At 46.4% G+C, this 23,607-nt stretch overlaps 1 protein-coding gene across 4 annotated transcripts in view; it reads left to right on the top strand.

The window, feature by feature from the left end:
• Positions 1–23,607, top strand: part of SH3D19 (SH3 domain containing 19) — a 1,396,196-nt gene that overhangs the window by 1,218,016 nt on the left and 154,573 nt on the right. For all 4 annotated transcript variants that reach the window (XM_069631268.1, XM_069631267.1, XM_069631269.1 and 1 more), the window contains one exon: positions 18,395–18,449. In XM_069631268.1, the coding sequence (XP_069487369.1) occupies positions 18,395–18,449 (55 nt within the window). The remainder of the gene's footprint in view (positions 1–18,394; positions 18,450–23,607) is intronic.

Raw genomic sequence — 23,607 nt, 5'->3', positions numbered from 1 at the left:
GTTCGGTGAAATCTTTTGATTAGGCGAGGAGCGTGGACATATTCAGCAGGTTCCCAGGATCTCTCTTGGGGGCCGTAGCCTTTCCAGTCAATTACGTAAAATAGTTTAGATTTGGAGATCTTGGAGTCCAGAATGCTTTTGACTTCAAACTCGAGTTCTCCATCAACTAGGATAGGTTTTGGAGATTTAGTTAGTCGGGTTTGAGGTTGCACGGGTTTTAATAGAGAGACGTGGAAGACCGGATGTATCTTCATGTGCGGGGGCAAGTCCAACTTCACCGCTACTGGGTTTACTATGGTAGTGATGGAATAGGGACCAAGGTATCTTGGGTTGAATGTGCGTGGCCCTTTTAGAGGTAGATATTTGGTGGATAACCAGACTTGATCCCCTACTTGATATTGAGGGGCTTCCTTCCGATGTTGATCTGCTCCTTTCTTGTATTGTTCTTTAGCCCTTTGAAGGTGAGAAACGGCTTCCTTAAAGGCTTGGGTGATTGTAGAATGCAGGTAGTCTACTGCTGGTGTTTCAAGATCTTGGAGGGGATCCAACTCCGAGGTTCGAGGGTGACTGCCGTACAAAAGAAAAAACAGGGTTTTCCCAGTTCCCGAATGGACAGAGTTATTGTAGGCATATTCGGCTATCCAAAGGATGTCTTTCCAAGTTTTTTCAGTTTGTTGCAGCATGCAGCGTAAATACTGTTCCAGAGTTTGATTGGTCCTCTCGGTTTGTCCGTCGGTCTGAGGGTGGTGACTGGTCGATAGTCTCACATCAATTTGAGCCGACCGACAGCAACTTCGCCAAAAATGAGAAATAAATTGACTACCCCGATCCGAAATTAGAACCTAAGGAAAACTGTGCAGTCGGACGATGTTTTCGAAAAATTCTCGGGCCAGAGTTGCTGCTGTTGGCAAGCCTTTGAGCGGAATGAAATGCGCCATCTTGGAGAATAAGTCCACGATTACTAGAATCGTATTGTATCCGGAGCATGGAGGTAGATCGGTGATGAAGTCCATAGAAAGCGTATGCCAAGGGCGAGGTGGGATGTCAATAGGGCGTAAGAGGCCTGCTGGTCTTTCCTTTTGACTCTTGTTTTGGGTGCATACTCCACAGGACATTATAAAGTCTCTGATATCTTTTTTCCAAGACGGCCACCAGAAGTAGCGCTTGATCTTTTCTGAGGTCTTGGCCATACCGGGATGTCCTTTCATTAAAGAATCGTGATAACAAGAGATTACTTTTCTCTGTAAATCTGTGCTGGGTAGGTATAATCGTTCTTGGAAATACAATAAGTTGTCCTTTACTGCAAAGTCCTTTCCCTGCAGATGCCAATTCTGTATGTCTGCTGGAGTTACAAGTTGCCTGGCTTTATCCTTAACTTCCTCTATGGATTCTGTGGCGATTATCTTTGTTCGGGAATGATTGGTACATGTTTAGGGTTGATCAAGTGTTCTTCCACTCCCATCTGAGAAAGGGCATCAGCTTTACCGTTCTTTGTACCAGGTCGATAGGTAATTATGAAGTCAAACTCGGCAAAGAATAATGCCCAACGGAGTTGTCTAGAGGATTGGGCTTTTGCGGTTTTCAAATATTGCAGGTTTCGGTGGTCTGTAATCACAGTAACGGTGTGTCGGGCCCCCAGCAGATAATGCCGCCAAGCCTTAAAGGCAGACTTGATAGCCAGAAGTTCCTTGTCAGTAATCGTGTAATTGATTTCAGGAGGCGAGAATTTGCAGGACCAAAATGCCACGGGATGCAACTGATTGGTTACCGGGTCCTTTTGTGATAGAACTGCCCCCATGGCAAGGCTTGAAGCATCAGTTTCCACGATGTAGGGGAGTTCGGGGCGAGGGTGTTTTAAGATTGGTGCAGAGATAAATTTAGTCTTCAAATCCTGGAAAGCTTGTTCCGCCTCGGTAGACCATTCAAAACGTTTGTTTTTCTTTAACAAGACAGTGATGGGCTGGACTATTCGAGAGAATTCGGGGATAAACCTGCGGTAAAAGTTAGCGAAGCCTAACATGCTTTGCACACCTTTTACGGAGGATGGTGATGGCCATTTGAGAACTGCATCGACCTTCTTTGAATCCATACGCACTCCGCCAGGTGATATGAATCCCAAGAATTCAACTTCAGTCACGTTGAAAACACATTTTTCCAACTTAGCAAAAAGTTTGTATTGACGCAATCTTTCGAGGACCATTTTCACGTGTTTCCGATGTTCAGATTCCGATGAAGAATAAACGAGGATGTCGTCAATGTAAACAACAACACACACATCTATGAGCTCTCTGAGGACATCGTTCATAAAATATTGAAAGGCGGCCGGGGCATTGCAAAGTCCGAAGGGCATGACCTGATATTCAAATAGCCCATACTTGGTGCGGAAGGCCGTCTTCCATTCATCGCCCTCTTTTACTCGTACCAAGTGGTAAGCTCCTCTAAGATCCAGCTTTGTATATATGCATGCTTTTCTGACTTGGTCCAGGAGTTCAGGGATCAAAGGTAACGGATATCTATTCTTAACGGTGATCTGGTTCAGGGAGCGATAATCTATACAAGTTCTAAGGTCTCCTTCCTTTTTTGGAACGAAGAACAAAGCTGAAGAAGCAGGGGACTTGGAAGGACGAATAAACCCATTTGCCAGATATTGATCCAGGTATTGTCGAAGGTGAAGGTTCTCAGGCTCGGTGAGGGCATAAATTCTACTACAAGGAGGAGTAGATCCAGGTATCAGGTCTATCTGGCAGTCATAAGACCTATGAGGAGGTAGAGAGTTAGCCTGATCCTTCCGTAAAACATCTTGGTATTCTAGGTATTCGGGAGGTAACTGGGGAGTCTCTGAAGAAATTGCGGCCAGTGCAACCACCAGGTGGAGGGTGACAAGTAGAGACACATTCTGGAAACTGGACCGTTCTTGCTCGCCAATCGATCAGAGGATTGTGTTTCTCTAACCAAGGTATTCCTAGAATAATCTGAAACTGAGGGGCCTTGATCACATCGAACACGATCTTCTCATGGTGTCCATCTTGACTTACTAGCGTCACCTCTTGAGTGGTATGCGTTACTGTCCCGGAGGCTATCTCCGTACCATCCACCGTAGTAATGACGTCCTTTACAGCCTTGGGACAAAGAGTTAGATTCATCCTCAAAACCATTTCATGATCCACATAATTGCCGATGGCACCGCTGTCGACGTAAGCTTCAATTGCATGTAATCGATCCGGATTATCAGGGCTAATGAGGACCATAGGTATCACGAAATGCGAGGTCACGGAACTGGTTTTCACGCTTGGCAAGAGGACCTCTATTCTTGTCGGGCGAGGTCGTTTCCCTGCTCAGAGTTTGTAACTTTGGTAACTGCAGCTCCTACTGCCTTCTTGGCAGGTTTCACCGGACAGTCTCGAAGAAAGTGCCCTGAGTTTCCGCAATAGAGGCATAATTGCAACTGTTTTCTCCTTTCCCGCTCCTTTTGTGTTAGAGGACCTTTCAGACCCCCTATTTGCATGGGTTCCCCGGAGTCTACTCCTTTGGAAGGAGTTGGCGGTTTGGAAAATACTCGAGCATCAAACTTGGAACGATCGGCCTTCCTGTTCTGCAGTCTGTGATCTATTTGAACGACTAAGTCTATATAGTCCGAACAATCTTGTGGGGGATTCACTACTTGGGCTAACACATCTTTGAGCTCTCCACGTAGACCTCTATAAAACAGCGTAAGCCTTTTGTCCTCAGGCCATTGAGTTTCCACTATCAGTCTGTTGAAAGACGCAATATAAGCCAAAAGGTCTTGATTACCTTGTCGCAACGAAAGAAGCTCATTGTCCAAGGCCTGCCCCTGTGAATGTCTTGCGAACAGGTTTTCCATACTGAGCTGAAAAGCTTGAAAATCATGGAGGACCGGATCATCTTGATTTACTAGAGGGATCGACCAGTCTGCCGCATTGCCACTAAGGTACGAAAGCACGAAAGCTACTTTAGCTTGATCAGTTGGAAAGGCTGCTGGCCGGCATAAGAAATGCAACCGGCACTGATTGATAAATACTGCAAACCTCTTTGGGTCACCAGAAAATCGTTCGGGCGGAGCCAGAGGTACATTCCCAGGTAGGTTGATCTGCACTGGATTCATAGAGGATGTAGAAGGAAGATTTCCCCCAGATGCGGGTAACGGGGTCTGTCCGGCTTGTGACTGTAGCAATTGTCTAGCGAGATCATCTGTTCGCTCCTTGGAAATAATCAGTTCCCTTCTTAGAGCGTTCATTTCCTGACGGGCTGCATGCACTTCTGCCCTTAGTTCCCCAAGTAACTGAGCTAGCTGGTCGGTATCCGAGGTTTCCATAGCGCCTGGACGGGAGTTTTGTGGTAGGCTTTGCGTTCTGTAACGCTCACCTGATTCCCATAGAGGCGCCGGTCTTGACTGGGCGTATACCATATCTTCAAAGGTGATGTGTAACACACGGCTGGCTCTTTGGGCTGGACCTCTGTGCACTGTATGTCTGACTCGAAGGGTAAGATGTCTGCAGATAGAAAATATGGGATTAAGGAACTGGGTTATTGAATGTCTCTCTCTTCTTCCCTTTCTCTTCTCCTGTAGAACCCCAAAGGTTAACGCTCTCACCTTAGGTAAGTGAACGCCGTGCTCTCCATCTGCCTCGGGGCAGGGTGCTGTAACCAGTTTCTTCACTGGATAAGGGGGGCTGGCCTCTTGACTTCAGAGGACTGCTGTCCGTCGTTTACTGCACGAACGGTAAGTTTCGAGTAATTCTAATGTCTTTAAAGTCTTTAGTAATGATGTTTCTTGTTTTGCAGGGTTCCGGCGATGGCAGATGACGGGCTGAAGATGGAGCCCGTGTGATATATAGAAGCGCCTGGAAGCACGTAAGTAAGCGCTTGTTGCCTGCTTCACGATGCGCTCTAACTGTCTTTTTATTTTGCAGGTACAAGTTCGGAGCGGCTGCAGGGTGCCGGAATACCCACTGGGTTAGATGTGGAAAGGAGTAATGGCACGTGAGTATTAAAGTTCCCCAATGTCTTTAAACGCACCTTGTTTTGTCTTTTAGATGCGGGATGCAGCGCCGAAGGCCTCCGGAGCGTGCAAAGAGTTGGTAAGCTTTTGTCTTTCAGATGCCGGAATGCAGTGTGAAGACCTCCGGAGCGCACGAGGAGTAGGTAAGCCTTTGTCTTTCAGATGCCGGAATGCAGCGCGAGGCGTTGGTGACAGCCGATGGACCAGGTAAGTGAAGAGCTGTCACTGAAGACCGTAATGCTAACCTGTTCTTTCTTGTCTTTATAGGTGTTGCTGAAGACTGGATTCAGGATGGTAAGCCTTTTTCCTTAGGCCCAGGATCAGATGCAGAAGACACGATGAGCGTTCTGCTGCAGAGGATGCAGAATAACGCAAAGCAAGATTCATCCATCGGGTGTGGTTTAAATAGCCTCCTGTAGTGCTTAAGTGTCTCCTTCCACAGCCACGCCTAGGTAAGAAAAGAGTTCCTGCTTTCCAGAAGAGTTCCAGTGTTCTGAATCTAGGGAGTGGCTCCTGCCCCACCCAACAGGAAAAGTAGTTCCAAACAGAAGAGGATCAGAGGCTCAACTGGCAGGCAAGTAAGCAGCATGGTCTGCTGCAGGTAAGTCCACCCAAGCATTATGAGCCCGGCGCTTCCAGCGCTGGGACTGGGCATATTTATGAGCCTGGTGCCACTGGCGCCAGGACTGGGTCCAAAAGGTCCCAATTGGGACTGGTTGGCACTCAGAACCTGGGTTATGGATCTGCTTCCAAGGGAGTTGGGAAAACCCTGACCTTTTGGAAGCAGAGATCATGACAGTAAAGTCCCCATTGACTTTACTAGTCAATAGTTATGAACAAACCCAGTACAACCCATCTTACTATGGAAGTACTGGAAAGGGTTAATAGTTTTTCCCTGGTGTTCATTTTCGAGGGGGTACCGTCAAGTCCCTCTCTCCAAAGTTTCTGACTGGTGGCAGTGGTTACTACAGTAAATATTCGACCGCAAATATTTTCCTATGGGATTTTCCCATTGTTCGAGGCTACCACTTTTACTGATAGCCTCTAACATACTGCCGGTTTATTTGAATACTAACTTTACTCCGGTAGGTTTTTATTGTCAGATCTTTGATAATATTTCTTTCTCTGATATCCTAACCCAGGTCGGGGATCCTTTGTTCGTCCTTTTGGCAGGTTTCTGCACAGAAGCCCTCCTTTCGGCGCCACTGAGTCTGGGGGTAGACATGATGTGTGGGAGGGGGAACAGGCACCCTGGACAGGGTTACCTAAGCAACCCAAGTCGCACTCTGCCCTAATAGGATGGGGGGTTATCCCGCCAGGATAGCCACCCCACTCTGTGAGTGACAGCTAGGCTGTATGAATGGGGTTTTTTCTGCATAAAAGCAGGGCTTTGACGACTGGAGGACAAGACGTCGCCACTGGAACTAAGAAACCCGAAGAGGAGAGAAGCTGAAGACATCTGCAACGACTGAACCACCGGTGAAGCCCTGCTGCAGATCCTCACCACTTTTCTCCAACGACTCGAAAAGATCTTCACCTGCAAGAGTCTTCTTCCCTTGAGCTGGTTGGGCCAACCAGTTCGCCAATCGCCTTCCAGGACCTTCCTGGGTCGAATCGCCAGTGCCCGGCACTAAGAGACCGGATAGCCAGGCACCCGTCCACCACGACCGCGATTTAAAGGAGCGTACCTTTTATTTTGTTTTGGCATCACCGTGGCTGGCTTCATCCCTGGGCAGTGCAGTAACTCGAACCTTCCTCCACGACGAGAGCCTCCCTTCCTCTGCTGGATCTCCCGAACTGCAGCAACTGCCAGGAACTACCGCCACCACAGGAGTCTCTTCCACTTTCAAGGTACTTTGTTCCGTGAAGGCCTCCCGTTTCGTTGGGTACTGCTAAAGGTGTTTTAAATCCTTTACTTACTTTCTTGGCTGGCACCCCTTTCAACTAACATTATCTTTTTACCTCTTGCAACCGCCTTTTCAAATCGTTAAACAAAGACTTGACTGCAGCTACTAGAACCGTTTGACCCTGGGCACTTGCCTTGTACCATTGACTCTGGCACAGGCCTATTGACTCTGGCTAAATCTGTTACAACTGCCTTCTCTAGATTGCTTTTCACTAAAATATGTTGGTGTACCTAAACTCTTATAACCACCTTTCCTTCCCCTTTCTATATTGTTGAAGTGCCATTTTGCTCGGTTTTCACCTAAGTATTGCTTATGCTAAAGTACTGCCTTGCCTAACTTGTTCACAATCCAATTAATTGGGAAGTGTTGTTGGTGTGTTTGAGTCTGACCCTGTATGACTTGTCCTTTCCCTTCCTCTGAAGAAATTGTTAGTGCCATTTCTGCTTGATTTACACTGTGCCGTTTTGCTCAGTTTTCGCTCTAGCTCAAACTTGTCTACAATTTAAATAGGGAGTTGTGTATACTTTTCTTGACTGTTTTAACTTGCTTTAATGATAGTGATTTGTGTGTGATTTTAAGAGTGTGTAAAATAAATATATATATTCTTTTTGATACAAAGCTTTGGTCAGTGTTTCCTTGTTCCATAGCATTGTAGTCCTATTGTGTAAACCCTGAATACTGCTCATCTCCCTCTTGAGATGAGTCTGACTGCTTAGCCACAGCTACCAACTAAATCTTTGTGGCACAGACTGATACCAAAGGCAACTGCATAGGATTCTGCCTAACACAAACTTCTTGTGAGCTACACTGACTCGGACATCGCCTACTTGTCTGAAGCTTCTTCACTGTTGCTGCTGGTGAACCGCACTTTGTGTTGGATCCAGTCGCAAAGATGATTTGCCTGATGCCGAATCACTTCCTCAAAATCTGCCTTGAAGCCTTGCTTGATGCTGTTGAGGTGCAAGAGCAAGACTAAAAGATATTTGCAGTGCTTTCCCCCTACCCTCTTTTGGCAACTCTAGTGACTTGTAAGACCACACTTCACTGCAAAAATCATTTTATTCTGTGTTCCCTCCCACGGAGTTAGGGTTTTAGTGTGTTTAATAGTTTTTAATTTTTAGTTTAAATTTAAAGGTCCTATTTTTATAGAATATTTTAGTGTATTTTTTATTTTTATTTTAGATTCATTGTGCTAATGCTGTTTGGGTTGCTACTGTTACCGGCTTAATACTCCTTCTAACCTGCCCTCGGCCCACATTACCAAAGGATGCAAAGGAGGTATTCTATTGTGTTGTTCCTTGTTTACCTTTATGAACGTGATAGCTTTTGGTTTATTAACCGCGTTTGGCGGAGTAGGTATTTTGGCCACTGCTCATCCCTGTAGTCATGCAGAGCAGCAGTCATTTTATCATAGAATCCACCATAGCAGTGATCCAGCCTGCCCAGAACCTAGCTAGGGTTCAGTATTCTAGTAAATGGCCATGACTCTGTTAATGGAGCATGAGAATTCATATGAATCCATTTCAGGCTTACCTGGATCACGTTGTGTCCTTCCTGCTTCATTTGGCTTTTTGGAGCATAAAGATTTTATCGGGCAGAATTTAACTTGCAGGTATGCATTTTTGGGTATAGCCGTGCAGTGCTGCACCCCGCTCTGGTAAGCGCAGCAGATTAAAAAAGCGTGCTTTCCCCTCCTGGGTTTGTTCCCGCTCCCGCCTTCTCCCACTTTCCGCCGCCTCCCTTTCTTTGTTCCTGCCTCCCCCTTGCCGGACCCTTTTTCCCTTATTGGTCACTGTGCAGACCACATGACCAGAAGGAACTTGTACCACCGGAGGTCCTTCTCTGCGAACAGGAATCTTCCTGTTCATTTTTGGATATATCCGTGCAGTGCCGCACCTCGCTCTGGAAAGCGCATGAGATTATAAAACTTGCTTTCCCTCCTGGGTTTTCCTGCTCTTGCTTTCTCCCTCTTTCCGCTGCCTTGCCTGCTCTATTCCCACTTCCCACCTCCTGCCTCACCCTTGCCGACCCCTTTTTCCCCAATTGTTCACCGTGCAGACCACGTGACCAGAAGGAGCTTCATTTCACAGGATCCCCCAGGGCAGCCTTGCCCAGGTAGCTGGCTAAGTGCCCATGGCAACGGGCAGCTCCCCCTTGGGGCAGCTCCTATCCTTATTTGCCCCTGTTCGCCCTTGGACGCCAATTGAGACCACCTACAGCAACGGGCAGGTAAGGTGGTCCATGTGGGGAGTACAGCCATTTCTGTACTCCAGTGAAACTGAACCACTTCTATACTTTCTAATCCTTGATTAGAGGTAGGGCACCGCTCTTGCTGTGCACAGAATTAGCCATTGAGTTGGACTTTGCTTTTTGCTGTGTTCTAAAATAGCCGCTTTGTTATACTTTTCTCCTTTTTGTGTTCTAAAACAGCCACAGTGTTATGCTTGGATCCTTGCTGCGCTCAGTTAGCCATTGTGTTGAACTTGGCTCTCTGCTGCACCGTAACATAATTTTTGTGTTGCATTTTTGCTCATTTGCTGTGCTCTAAAATAGACAATGTGTTGGACTTTGCTCTTTGCTGCGTTTAGGATTAGCTATTGGGTTGTACTTTGCTCTTTGCATTGTCTGAAGTAGCCAGTGTGTAGGAAAACAGTGTGTGCCTTGCTCAGAGAAAGCCATTGTGTTATACATTGTTTTGTACATTTTATACCCTTGGCATCATGCCTCACTCATCCCAGATCAGAGCTGAGGGCTGGTGCTCCAAAAACCTAGCCAATGAACAAACCCGACCACCCCTTTCCCCTTCTCACAATCTCCTCACCCTCCTCCTCTCAATCACCCACCCCCCCTCTCCTTCTGCAACCATGCTCACCCTTCTCCCCGCCCCAGTTATTTCAACACCTAAACCTGTGTCCCCCACACCTCCAGGAATAGGGCAGCATGCTGTTGCTCTACCTTGCAGAATGTCTGTTGCACATCCCACCCCTCAGTCCACGTTCTAACTAATGCCCCCTCTCCCGAACTCCCCATCAGACCCATCCACTACCCCTTCACACCTCTCACTAATGTGAGAAACCAGAAGATGTTTCTCCCACTAGTCCACAGGGATCGGTCATCCAGGTGGCCGGGACACGGCCATCGCTTATGGATCCAGTTCCAGGGGGTGGGCCAGTGCGGTAGGATCACCTGGGTGAGGGGTCTTGTGAGAGTGGGTCACCGGATGGTGAGAGGCAGTATCCCTTTCCTTGTAACACCTACACCCCATCCTAACCTGTAGGATATTTGGGAACTCTACTACCCCCCACTTTCTCATGGACTGCCCGCTGTGAGCGAAAACAGACGAACACCCAAGCAGTATACCTGACGTGTCCCAATACAATGTTCAGGCAGTTACTGATCATCACACACACCTGACTTTCATTACACTTCCCCACACGGATAAATGGCAGAGCACCAGAGCACCCTCTGAGCGAGGCAAAGCACATGAGGAAACGGCAGTTTCGAGACAGGAGCTGAGCAAGAGAGGAAAGACTGCAGCACAAAAGGGGATCGCAAGGTGGGAAATTCCCTTGGCCTTTTCGACAAGAGACTGGTACTTTCCAGAGACCTCAACAATAGAAAGCGTAAAACCAGGAAACCAGGCTGAAGAAACCTACATTGTGTGTCGGAGAACCAGGGGTCCTCCCGCGTCCATAATCACAGCGGAGAGAATCACCAGCCGCTGTGGTACCGTCCTTGGCTCCAAGAACAAAGCAGCGTCAGTGAAATCAACACAGCCGCTGAGTTGGGTAGACCAATTACAAGACCGGCCTGTGTTGAAGCCAAGGTTGCAAGCAGCAACATTGTATGGTGAGCGCTAGAAAACGAACATGGTTAAAACATGCGTGATAAGGGACACAATTGAAGTTGAACTGCTGATGAGTGATTGAACTTTAAAACAAGCTACAATACCTTTGATAGTGGTCTGGCACCACATGGGTGCCCAAACAATGGTGTCTGTAAGGTATCCAAGTGAGAAGTGATGAAAGTAGAGAAGTTTGGTCTGAGCCCGGCAGAGGGAAACCAATTGAAAAAGAACTAATAAATGTGAATCGAAGTGGTCCTGCGACGCTTCAAGCCAAATCACGCGCCCAGTCTTAGGTCTTCGATTGTGATGAAATAGAGAAAGTTTGGAAAAGTACAAAAATCGGGTCCGAGCCCGGCAGAGGCAGGCAAATTGAAGGTTTTGTGTTAAAGTGGATCTGATCTGGCGGAGGGGGACCAGGGTGAATAGTAAATCACCCGAGAAGTTGTGTAATTGAAAATCCTTAGAAGAAAGGAACTTTAATGTTTTGTCGTGGTGCATCAGGTCCTCTGAAATAAGAGAATTTGCATGACAAAGAGACTTTGGCACAGAAGGCCCTGAACGTTTACTTTTGCATTGCATTGTTTCCCACACTTTTTGTAATTAGATGTAAGGATTGGCAATAGGTTCATTAGTACAGGCCCTTTTATTTTGACGGACTCAACTAGGACTGTGTTATTGTTTGATGGTCGTATCTTGCTTCCATCTTTAGATTTAGGATTAGATAGGTGTTTTTCAAACCCAATTGAAGTTCAGTAAACACCCTTGAACTGTGATCACTTGTGTCTGTAATACTGTTTGATACCATGCATTCCTTTCTCTACCCCCCAAGCCTCTGCCCCCACAGCAACCACTAATATCCCAAACACATGCTTACCCTCCCTAAGCGCTGCATGGGCCGCACTAGCTAACACACCACTTAACAACCCCTCCCACAATCGCACTCCTGTACCCGCCAAACACCCCATTAAATGCTCAGGACTCACACATTTTAGGACCTCACACCAGCATTCTTCTCAACTCTGCCCAAAATCTCACCCTGTACCCACTTATTATTTCCCCCAGCCTCCTACTCCCAATCCTGTCATTGCTCTCTTTACCTCCCTTCCTAAACTCCCATCTCTTACCAGTCTCCCTGATACCCCACTCCAGAATACCCCTCCTTATTGCCTACTGCTTCCCCCTCATCCTCCATCTCCCTGACCCAAACACCCACCCCTCCCCTTTTCCAGCACTACAACTGCTCGCCCCTCCAACCACACCCAGAGAGCCCTCCCTGCCACCCTCCTCCGCCAACTGTCCCCGACCCCCAATCCAACCCTACACCAGAAGCCACTCCAGCTCTCTTGCATACTCATTAAAACCAGATGTGTATCCCAAAATAAATACATTTGTCCTTATATCCCATGAAAACCCAGACAATCCTCTTCTTCACTGAAAACCTGGTTCAGTGGTGAATACCAACCAATCACGAACAGTGCCTTCCCACCGACTACTCCCTGATCGTCCAAAACCGGGCCAGTAGAGCAGGAGCACTAGCCATGCTACACAAACTACACCTCTCAGTCATATCCACTGAGAATTCACTGTGTAACATCGAATGCGAATCACTACTTATAAAGATCTGCCTCCACCCCTTACTTCTCCCATATAGACCTCCCTGCTACAACATGAACTTTGCGTACTCCCTCAGCGACTCCCTCTAAGCCACCCTAATCCAGCATCCATCCTTCATTTTACTAGGAGACTTCAACATCCGGTTTGACGTTCCCGCCAACCCTATGATCCGCTCCCCTCATTGATGGAACCTCTCTGCTTGAAACAATTGATATCCTACCCTACACACACACCACAGGACACTCCCTCACTGCCCTATTCAGCACTTCGAACCTAAGCTCTACACTCCCTCCTCGTCCTCTACTCTGGACAGATCACTGCACTGTATTCTTCCCCCTCCTGCACCACTCCTTCTCCCCGAACCATCCATTAAACGCCTCTTCTTTAACACGTCCCTCTCTGGAATGAAGTCTTCATTATCCCTGACCTGGCCAATTCCCTTCTAAATATACTTCCCGATCTCTCACTGTAGGAAGGTCACCCCTCCATCGACCTTTTTCTATCTTTGGCTTTCCAACTTATTAACCCCCTCACACTGATCAGACGCTCTTCTCAACGATCAAGCACCAACCCCAAGTGGTAGACACACTCCCTCAAATCCCTCAAAACCCTGAAGCACTGCATAGAATGAACTTAGAGGACCAACCTCACACCCCAAAACAAAACAGCCTTTGCAACACTGAATAGGGCATACTTGACCAAAATAAGGAAAGCCAAAAAAAAACAAATCTCCAACTACAAAAACCTGAGCTGGGAACTCCACAAAATCATTGCAGAATTAGTCTCCTAGCTGTCTAACCACACGCTCCCCACACTCACAATCCTTTTGCGACAAACTATCTGACCACTTTCACAACATTGCTCTTGATAGACACTGCTCCATGATATCCAAACTAGCATTAGTCCGCCCCCTCTTCCTCCTGCCCTTTGAGTCCTAATACTCCCCCGCCTACTCGACAAGTCTTCTCCTCGTTCAGATATATTTCTCACTCCAAATTCATCAATCTACTAGCACTAAGCTGGCCCTCTGGTTCCCCAGGAGATCCCTGTCCCGCTCCACTCCAAAAAAAAATCCGAACTACTACCCGTGCCAGCAACACTGTGCGATCCATTGTCAACAATTCTCTATTATCTGGTATCTTCCCGGAATCCTTCAAAACCACATATGTCAAACCCCATCTCAAAAAACCCTCTCTCGACCTCTTTACTCCCTCAAACTACTGCGCTATCTCCAACACCCGCTTTATTGCCAAACTCCTAGACTGTATTGCATACAAGCAACTCGCCCTCTTCAGAGAAGCCAACAGGCTACTCAACCCTACCCAATCTGGGTTCAGACCCCTTTGAGGAACTGAATCCTCTCTTGTTTCCATCTCGGATGATCTGAAAAGATCAGCTGATTCGGAAGGATGCACCACACTCATCCTCCTCAATCTTTCCGCTGCTTTTAGCACCATTGACCGCTCAATGCTCATAAACAGGCTCTTCACTTCAGGCTTCAGAGATGCCGCCCTAAAATGGATCTCCTCATTCATTTCTAATCGATGGCTAATCATGCTCTTTCCACCTTTCTCCTCCGGCCCTTGCTCTGTTCCGAAAGGGGTTCCACAGGGAGCCTTCCGGTCACCCCTTCTCTTCAACCTCTATCTTAGCGCCCTGCCGGGTCTCATCCACTCTCACAACCTTACCCACTATAACTGTGCAGATGACACCCAGATCATCTTCAAAATCCCGAAGGTACCTGCCTCCCCCCCCGACCCGATCTCCTCCTGCCATCAAACTATGGATGACGGCCAACCACCTTCTCCTCAACCCTGGCAAACAAATCCTAATATGCGGCAAAACCACTCTCATTCCCCACCCGATACGCTAGCCACACTTCCTAGGAGCCCCACATGCAGCTTCCACATCAGTAAAAAATCTTGGCTGCACATTGGACTCGGACCTGTCTCTCTCTCCCAAACCAACTCTGTGTCCAGAACCTGCCACTTCTACTTACACATCCTAAGGCAAATCTTTCCCCATCTCTCCTACCCACACAGAGTTTCTGATTTACTTGCCATTATCCTCGCCAACCTAGACTATGCCAACTCCCTCTATCTAGGTGTCCAAGTACATCAGCTCAGGAAACTCCAACAAATCCGAATTTCTGCTGCAAGAGTCCTCCTCGCCCTCTCACCCAGAGCACATATCACCCCTGTCCATAGAGTACTATACTGGCTCCCTATCAGCCGCTGGGCAACCTTTAAATCCATGTGCATCGCACACCGAGCCCTCCATAATACTGGACCAGAGTTCCTCCAGGAAAATATCACTTGCGACCAACCCTCCAGAAACCTCCAGTCCGGCTCTGCACTCCTTCTCGTAATTCCCCCTCACAACCTAGCTATTTCCCTCAGCAACCTGAAAACTGTCACAGAGAACAATTTGACCCCATCCAGCTTTCAACCCAAATTGAAAACCGACCAGGCACTTGATCGGACACCACCAGGTGGCGCCTATTGTACAATGACACCAGTAAATTTAACCAATAGTACTAGGACAAGAAGGCGCAAGAAAAATCCCATACAGAGAAATGAATACATCACTAAGACAAGGAGGCCCTTTGAGGAGGGAGGAATGAGAAGCAATACCAACGCTCTAGTCTTTGTTCGAGTTATGAAAGGGAGACTGGAATAAGGGAAGGGACTAAACCTGGGATTGCAAAACAGTAGTTGAAGTGGATGGAGAACTACTGCAAGCAGCCAAGAGAGGAAGAGAGAGAGTAAAGAAAGTAACAGTGAATCGGACGAAAGTGATAGTTACCGACCCATGGTGAATGTGGAGAGTGCATGACAGCTGAAGGCACAAAAGTGGCATCCTGGGCGAGTGTCTGCCCAGGAAGGCGTATGGCAGGTCGGAGGCAAGACACCAGAGCCTCATGAGTGCCACAGTCCCGTTACCTTGCAACTTCACCAAAGACCTCTTGAGGTCAGCGGGTCCCAAAAGGGGTCCGTGACCATTGAGCGTAATGTGAGTTTGCCACGGACGAGCAAAGCTGCTCCAGGAGACGATGGCTCACTTGAAGGGACCGCCTGTGTGAGAGCCGTTGCAGGACCCTTGCAAGTTAAGTGAGAAAAGGGTTCTCCCTACAGCCAAACAGACGCTGGACGCGATTGGATTACAAGATCTCCCACCAGTGGGAAACTGGCCCTAATCATCCACACGACGACGAGAGGAGCCTGGTTGATGACTGCTTTCTTGACTGGTGCCATCCCAGAGACCAAGCAAAACGGCAAAGTGGGGAATCCAGCAAGACACAGCTCCACTCAACAACGAGAAGAGTCGTACACTGCAACCCTCATACAAGTACCTGAGGAAGAGGGTGCTCCAGAAACACAGGGAAGTGGTGAAAAGAGACGTGTGCTGTCACATAAAAACCCCAAGAATCATCACACCTAATAAATCCTTAAAACTTCATTAAAACTGGTGATTGGGAAAGGAATGAAAAAACAGACTGAAGTTGGACATACATGTCTTTGGAACAAACATTATTTTCCCTCGTCCCAGTGTGCTGAGAAATGATGGGAAATACTTGGTAAGCAAGCAAACCAAGTGTATTTGAATGAAAAAGGGACATAGACCTTGGCAGCGGAGTAAACCATGGCTGTGACTCAATCTAAAGTTAATTAAAAAGGAAGAACAATCGTGGGAACTTTATACATAATCAAAGTGAAGGAAAGCAACTCCTTTGAGTTGGTGGAATTTTCTTTTTGGAACATTTTCGTTTTGCTTTACCTTTTGGAACTTTCTGTTACCCAGTTGAAAAGGTGATTTTTCCCTTTTTGCATCTGTTTGTAGAATTCAGAGTGTGAGAGTCAGATTAGGTTTTGGACACAGTTTTGTTGAGGCAGGGAAACCTTTTTTAGTGTGTGGGCTAGCAAGGCATTTTTCCAACCCCCATTATTATTTGAATAAAAGTGTACAAAGTAACCCAACATTTGTCTCCTACTTCTGATTCCTTACACCACCCACTCACCTTACAATGCAGCACCGACCTGTGACAAATTTGGTTTAGCTGGGTACATAACGTTGCTAGATGGGCACATAACGTTTCGCCTATCTACCCCAGGGTTTGCATAAACACCTCTGCCATACGATTACAGTGACGACCTAAACCAAAAATTCAGTCCAGTTAGGCACTAATGAGGCTCTTGCTCTGGCACGCTCTCCTAACCTCTTCAGCACCCACCCACATGCCTGATCTCTCGGGTTGCTTATTGGAGCCTGGCCAGCCCTCCTAAATCGTTATCTCGGCAAAAATGCATACATGCATTGTAAACCGTTGCAGAGATTTTCCCATACTTTTGGTCTTTGGTCCGCGAGGGCATTCCCACCACAAGCGCGTTGAGACCATATCAATGGTAAAAGGGCTATATAAATGACTATTACTATAATGGGCTACTCTGGATCAGAAGAACTCTCCCTATCGGCTTCTAACCCTATTGTCACAAAATATTTCGAACGGCTTACACACATGTTCCCTGCTGTAAGATCAGCTCATCACCCCTGGAATTTAAATGTGGTCCTTAAGGCACACACACCCTTCAAACGTGTGGCTTCTGGGGACATCCATTTGGTCTTCTGGAGAGTGGCTTTCTTAGTTGCCATCCCGCCAGCTAGGTGGATCAGCGAGCTACAAGCATTGTTTGCCTGGGAACATGTCATGGTGTTCCCTAAGGAGAAGTCCTTCTAATACTTGCAAATGTGTATACCAACTTTGTTTACCGAACTCTACTTCAGATGATGAAAGGATACTTTATTGCCTGGGCATCAGATGAGCATTAAAGTTTTAATTTGACAGAACTTCATTTTAGAGATCGGGACAGATTTGTGTCACTTAAGGTCCTTCAGGACAGTGCAAGCAGGCCTGCAAGGCAAAGATGAATCTTTTCCTGTGTTAGAGAAGCCTACACATGTCAAGGTAAGGACCTTCCCAAGAGGCTGCATGTACATTGTTTCGGGGTCAAGGAGATTCCATCGCATTTCAGAGATGTTCCCATTAAAATGATCAGCAAGGCAGCTACTTGTGGAGCCACCTCGTCCTTCTGTAGATGTTACTCCATGGATTTTAGCACCAGAGCAGACGCAAGGTTTGGAACAACTGCGTTGCAAAATTTGTTCAGATAAAAGCCATCCTTCCATTATTGTCATTGTTGTATATTTTTCCCAAAGGTATGGAGGAAAATGTAGTGACTACTATTCTCCAAGATCATAGTTGCATTTCCTTCATATGCCCCCTGCTTTCCAGCTACTGTCCCGGCCTGGGCAGTCCTAGCAGACTGACAGGTATTGCTGAGAGGCGGGCTAATCTCTGCACATGCATATTTTTCCAATGTATGTTTTTCTTTGCTCTCAAAAACGTGCCAGTCCTGTCCTGTTTCATCCCATATGTATGGGGCAGCAGGCATGGTGGGTGGACTAGTCGTATAGTAGTCACTGCAGTTAGTAACTTCTACATTTCAGTGAACATAACTTTTGTGATGGTAGCTTGCACATTAATTGTGAGGAAACTCCCCTCCCAACCTATACAATTACGTAATTCTCATCTATGTTCACAAAGTGCATTACAGATGCTTACATTCTGATTTACTTTGTGAATTTATACAAAGCATTTTCACACAGGTGAAGACTTGGCACTAATTAATTTGCCTTTATTTGCTTGAAAATAATATTGTGGACCCGGCCCCATGTTTCCAGTACAGGCTTTACCAATAACCATTGCTTTTAAACAATTCCTGATCTTGCATTCCACTGTCCATGCTGAAATGACTTTTAACATCCACAAAAAAGAAAATGAGCATATTCAATCTTTAAAATGGGTGGTTTCTATGATCCATTGCGTTTCTGTACAATTATAGAAGTACATTTATGTTAACTGATATGTTCTTTAAGTCTTCTCTGAGTGTTTTCAATCAGCAGCTCTTGCTTTTAACTTTTTTTACTTTGATTTCACCCTTTAGGTAGATGTTCCTGGGCCGGATAATGGGAAACGGAAACAGTTTTCATCAGTGAGCATCACGTGAGTCATGAACATTCATATTTTTAACAAATTGGGGTTGTTTACTGTCTGGTAATTTCTCTCATTCATGGAGAATGGAGGGAACTTGCAGTCCCTAAAAATGGTACTTGCAGAGTCCTCTCAATCCGCTTAGTCTCCAGAGTACTATGTCTGATGCAAAGCCACAGCTGCTAGCTGGCTTACTTCACGGCGGGGATGGTTTGATGATTAAGAATTCTCTGTGCACTCTTGCGAGGTGAAATTAGATCACAGGAAAACAATGCAAGGTACTTAATCATATTATGCCCTGTCCAAGCTTATTTCAAAATAGAAATACACTCCACTAATTGTATCTAGCAAACGCACAAAGTAAAAATATTCATAGGAGTGGGAGCATGTACCAAAGACGAAACTGATGGGAGACTGATGCCAAATGTGAGTCTATGGTCAAGATAACTGGGACAACTACCAGGAACAAGATACTCCATGCCTTTCAGTGGTGGACAGGCTCTTGAACGTAAATTTGTAACAACTTGTTGTTCAGTACTTGGGAGAAACCAAAGGAAAAGCTGCATTTAGTTAATCATGTGGTGGGTAGTTTTGTTGCACGTATTGCTGTGTTTTCACATCTTGGGCTGGGACCTTTAGAGCATGCCAGCTGCATTAACTGTTCATGTTACTCACGTCGAGTTCGAGGGACAAGGTAGTAGACAAGTCTTCAACAGTCTTCCGATCTCCACGACCCCTGTCCTCTTCTGAAGACAACAGGCCCCTTCTTAGGTAGTGCAGGGTTTACCCACAATTGACTGATAACCTGTTGGGCCACTGGTCCTTGATGCATGGTAGGTAAAAAGAATGAATAGGAATATGCTAGCCCTGCATCCATGATACATTCTCCTATTAACTTTGCCTAAGGGTCATATGCTCAGGTAGACTTTGTCCATGAGGTTGCTGGTTCGCATCGAGGAAGAATTCAAGCTCCCAAGATTAATTTAACCTATTATCGCTCCGTTGCTAACTTCTACACCCAATATGTCCCAAGTCCAGATTGATTTCAGTCCACCCACAGGTACGGAATCTGTCCTGGTACCTGTGACATGCAACAGCACTCATCTGGCTGGACGTTTTAATATAATTTTTCACACCATACTAATTGAATACCTAAAAAAAACATTGGGGTGCAAAGCACAGCCCTTGATTGGATTCAATCCATCCAATCTGATAGATCCAAAATAGTCTCTTTGGATAATTTCTGTTCAGAAACCCATACTCCTGACTAGAGTCCATCAGTGTTCCATGTGCTAGTCAGTATTGGCCACCACCTACTGCCATCCTTAATTTACAATCTGCACGTTTATCTGACTCTGTCACCAAACATCAAGTGAAAGAAAAGCCTTGTATGTTCAAGTCTCTAAAATTCAAGAACACCTTCACAAAACTTGTGGTAATTCCCAGAAATCAGGCATTCTGCAAAAAGAGAAGTCTGACTCTGTCCCAGCCCCCTGTTGTGACCACATATTGTGACCCGTCTGAAATAGTCTCTTCTGTCCTGGACACTTGACTTCCAGAAATGTAAAAGCTCCCAAATACAGTCATTTGTTTTTTTGCTTCATTTTTTATCAAGTAGGTACAGTGAATTGGAAGGTACAGACTATCACCTGCGGGTGTCTTAAAGAATTAGCCCTACACCTATGAAATAAAATGTGTACATTATATTTTTAACTTGAATAAGCTGTAGAACCCTGAAAACAAAAGATGTTGAATGTTAGGAAATTAAGTAATTGGAACAGAAATGTATATTCGCTCATCATACAATTCTTGGTAATTTCCCTTACAGTGTGCATTTTTTAAGTAGACAAACAAGGTCAACAGTTATTTCCTTCTAAGAAATGCATATACCTACGTCTGTCAGAAATCCCATGTACCACACAAGAACGGTGCCTCTGTATTATGGCAAGGCCGGAGGTGGGTATAATGCTTGTTGTTATGAAGTAAAACTCCTTGAATAGAGAGTTGTTGGCCTAGCCCAGTCATCCTTAAGGACAGACCCTCTTTGGAAGCCATAGCATCCCTGACAAAGCACACATACATCCACTTGTGCTTGCCAAATGAGCCATCGCATCCACCCTGCCAGGGGGGGGAGAAGACGCTGCTTTCAATTGCTTAACCATTGAAATAAGATGCAAAGCACAAATCACTGATTCATATATTCCCTTAAACATCCCACCACACAACTACTGGGGTGAGCGGCAAAGGCAGGATAGAATGCAGATCTCGTAGCGGTCTTGATCCACCCATAGCACTCACCAAATGTCCTGAAATCATCTGTGCTACCAGTTTCAGGGAGCTGTCGGGCGTCTTAATGTGTAGTTCTCCCTTGGTTTCCAGGAGCCTTTCATGGTCCTGGGGCAGTAGATATGGGGACTCCACAAAAAGTTACAGATGACTGGGAAACCATGCTTGTGACCGCCAGTAAGCAGCCAGAAGTGCCAACCTCCTGACTCTGGTTAGAGCGCAGGCAATCATTGCAAAGGGAGGGAATGTACAGTTTGTCTATTGACCCAAATGCTGCAGGAAAGCACCCATTGGTGCAGCTGATGGGCCTGACTGCCAACTAAAAGAGTTTGGCAACTGGGAATTAATATGCAATGTGATTAGTTCATATGGTACGGATATCTCCATCAGAGCTTGAAAACTTCTGGTGCCTATCACTGTTTAATGTGCCCGATGGCGGATATGTTGTCCCCTCACCGAGAAGGAGGCAACATTATACTGTCTCCCAGAAATGCCTTGATATTTAAGTAACCTTCCAGCAGTTTATATGAAAGTCCCTGTTCTTCCATCTCGCATCATTAGAGATGTCCCGTATTTCTCTCCCCAACCATACGGATAGGCATCAGATTCCATTACCACATTCAGGGAGGGGCCGAAGATCAGTCACCACCCATGATTGCATGTGCCCTAGCCACCACCAAAGTTTTGTGGCTGCCTCATCGCGAAGAGGGCCCACCACTCTGAGAAGTCTCTCTCTAAAGAAGCAGAATTGTGAGGTGCTGCAAGGTCCTCTAATGCATGTACCCTTGGAAGAAAGTCTGGAATGAGCCAATAGACATACAATCCTGGCCACTGTCATGAGCAAAATCCTTCCCCGTAGAAGGGCAGGACATCTCTACTACTTGATCAACCAAAGATTCCTGAATAGTAGCATTGCTTTGTTGGTGTCCACTGATATTTCCCAATTCATGAAAAAACAGAGTCCTTGGGTGCGATCTATTGCAATCTTCATGCATGATAGGAGCGTCAGAGGATCCCAAGACCGAGAAATGATGGCTCCAAGGCAAAGGATGAAGCACATAGCGCATTCTTTCATGATTGGCAGGACTGGATGCTTTAGATCGGTAAAGGACCAGGGTGTGTACAAGAGACCTAAAGGGAGGGCCCAAGAAGTGGCAAGTCCACCAATATTATCTGAAATGAAGGAAACTCATATGGGGCCCGAAAAACTGATTATTAAATCAGCATCTTTTTGGTCCAGTTGTCCTATAAACACCCTCTCGTGAATGACATCTCTTAGGAGAGGTATACTTTGCATCTTGAAGTAGCAGTACACCAGCCTCTTACTGAAACATCTGATTGATCAGATCTACCATGTTCTTTTGTTTCACTAGGAAAATGCATCTCAAACATTCCTGGGATGTGTAGCAGACAGCACTATTCATCCCTCCTTTGTGAGCTCCTTACTTCCTTGTCCTGGATCTGCCACTCCTCAGAGGAGCAGGAGAGTCCAGGAGGGGCAGATGCCTGGAAGGATACATCCTAAAGTTCGATCTTTAACCCCAAAACTGCCTGATACACCCAACCATCACGTAATAAATGTTTTTACTCCTACATCCCGCCTCATTTCCTTGATACTTATGGGATGTCCCTGCATGGTGATGGGACCAGAGCATTTTAAATCTGCAAAAAACAGCCAATTTTTAAAACTGAGCCGGAGAGTATGTCTGGAGTGTAGCTCTGCCCCTGCATACCCCACCCACTAGCTACGCCCACAAGTCCATTCAACAGTACTCTGCAGAACGGTGGCCCTTTTTTGTTGCGGGTCACCTTTTTGTGTTTATGCTTCAATTTATTTTCCTCGGTTCACATTCTGGTTCATATAGCCTGCTTATGCTGCAGCAGTCAGGGTTTTCTTGATGTGCTTCCTATAACACAAGCGTTTCTGCGTCAGATCCCTGTGCGTTGTCGGGAGTGTTTGGGCCCATGGCCTGAGTGCATGGTACTTTTTACAACACGCTTTCTGTTAAGGCCCTCAAGAATCACTTTCTAATCTGAGAAGCCCTTTTGAAGACTTTTACACCTCAGAAGATCACTGGATTCGTGTGGAGCATTGCGAATAGGAAACGTCAGGTGAGTAACTGCTCTTTTCTACACTGCACACTGTCCGGGTGACGCCTTTTAAAGAATCTGCAGCTCTGGGAGGATCAACAAACCTAGCTTGGTTAGCCGCCAGTGTGCCTGCACCTGTGAGGTTCTACCTGGTGGGCATAATACCAGTCTCTGGGTTGAGGGCTTAAAACAAGTCTATTACCAGAGGGAAAATAGAGTTTGCGTCAAGGCACACTGAGGAGCTAGCACCAGGAACATTTTACCTGAGGGCTTTCTGCCTGGTACCATCTCATGGGGTTACCAGTCGGATTGAGTACACAGCCGCTTTAGTACATCCAAAGGTGGACTGCGCTATATGGAACTCTGGAGATTTCCCAGTGGGCCTCGGCACCCTGGGCTTTTTTTGTGTGGTAACTTATTCTATTTACAAATGTTCTCCCTGGTTGCACAGTACCTTGAGTCTGAAGAAAAGGTTCCAGCTGGCTTCTGTTCCTGTTGTAGTCCTGCAGATCCTGTACCACGGTTTGAAGGTTGGCCGCAGCAATGGGCACAATTCAGATCGGCGGCACTTTGTGCTTTCAGGTACTCGCAAATAGCACCACTGCGGTTCTTGGACACCTTGTGGAATTTCCTTGCTTCTGGGGGCCAACACTCTGAGGTGGCTCAGGCTTGGTTAGTCCTACTTCGAGGGAGTCCTGAAGATCTTCCTGGAGCTCGGGTCCGGCTTAAAGGCGATGCACTCGATTCTGGTGTTCCTGTCCCCTGGTACTCTGTTCCTGCAGCAGCAAAGAAG

This window comes from Ambystoma mexicanum, chromosome 6q (assembly GCF_040938575.1).
Source record: "Ambystoma mexicanum isolate Mex_15411 chromosome 6q, UKY_AmexF1_1, whole genome shotgun sequence".
In the NCBI taxonomy this organism is placed as follows: domain Eukaryota; kingdom Metazoa; phylum Chordata; class Amphibia; order Caudata; family Ambystomatidae; genus Ambystoma; species Ambystoma mexicanum.
The sequence above is the reverse complement of the archived record's forward strand: the minus strand, read 5'-3'. Positions and strand labels throughout refer to the sequence as shown.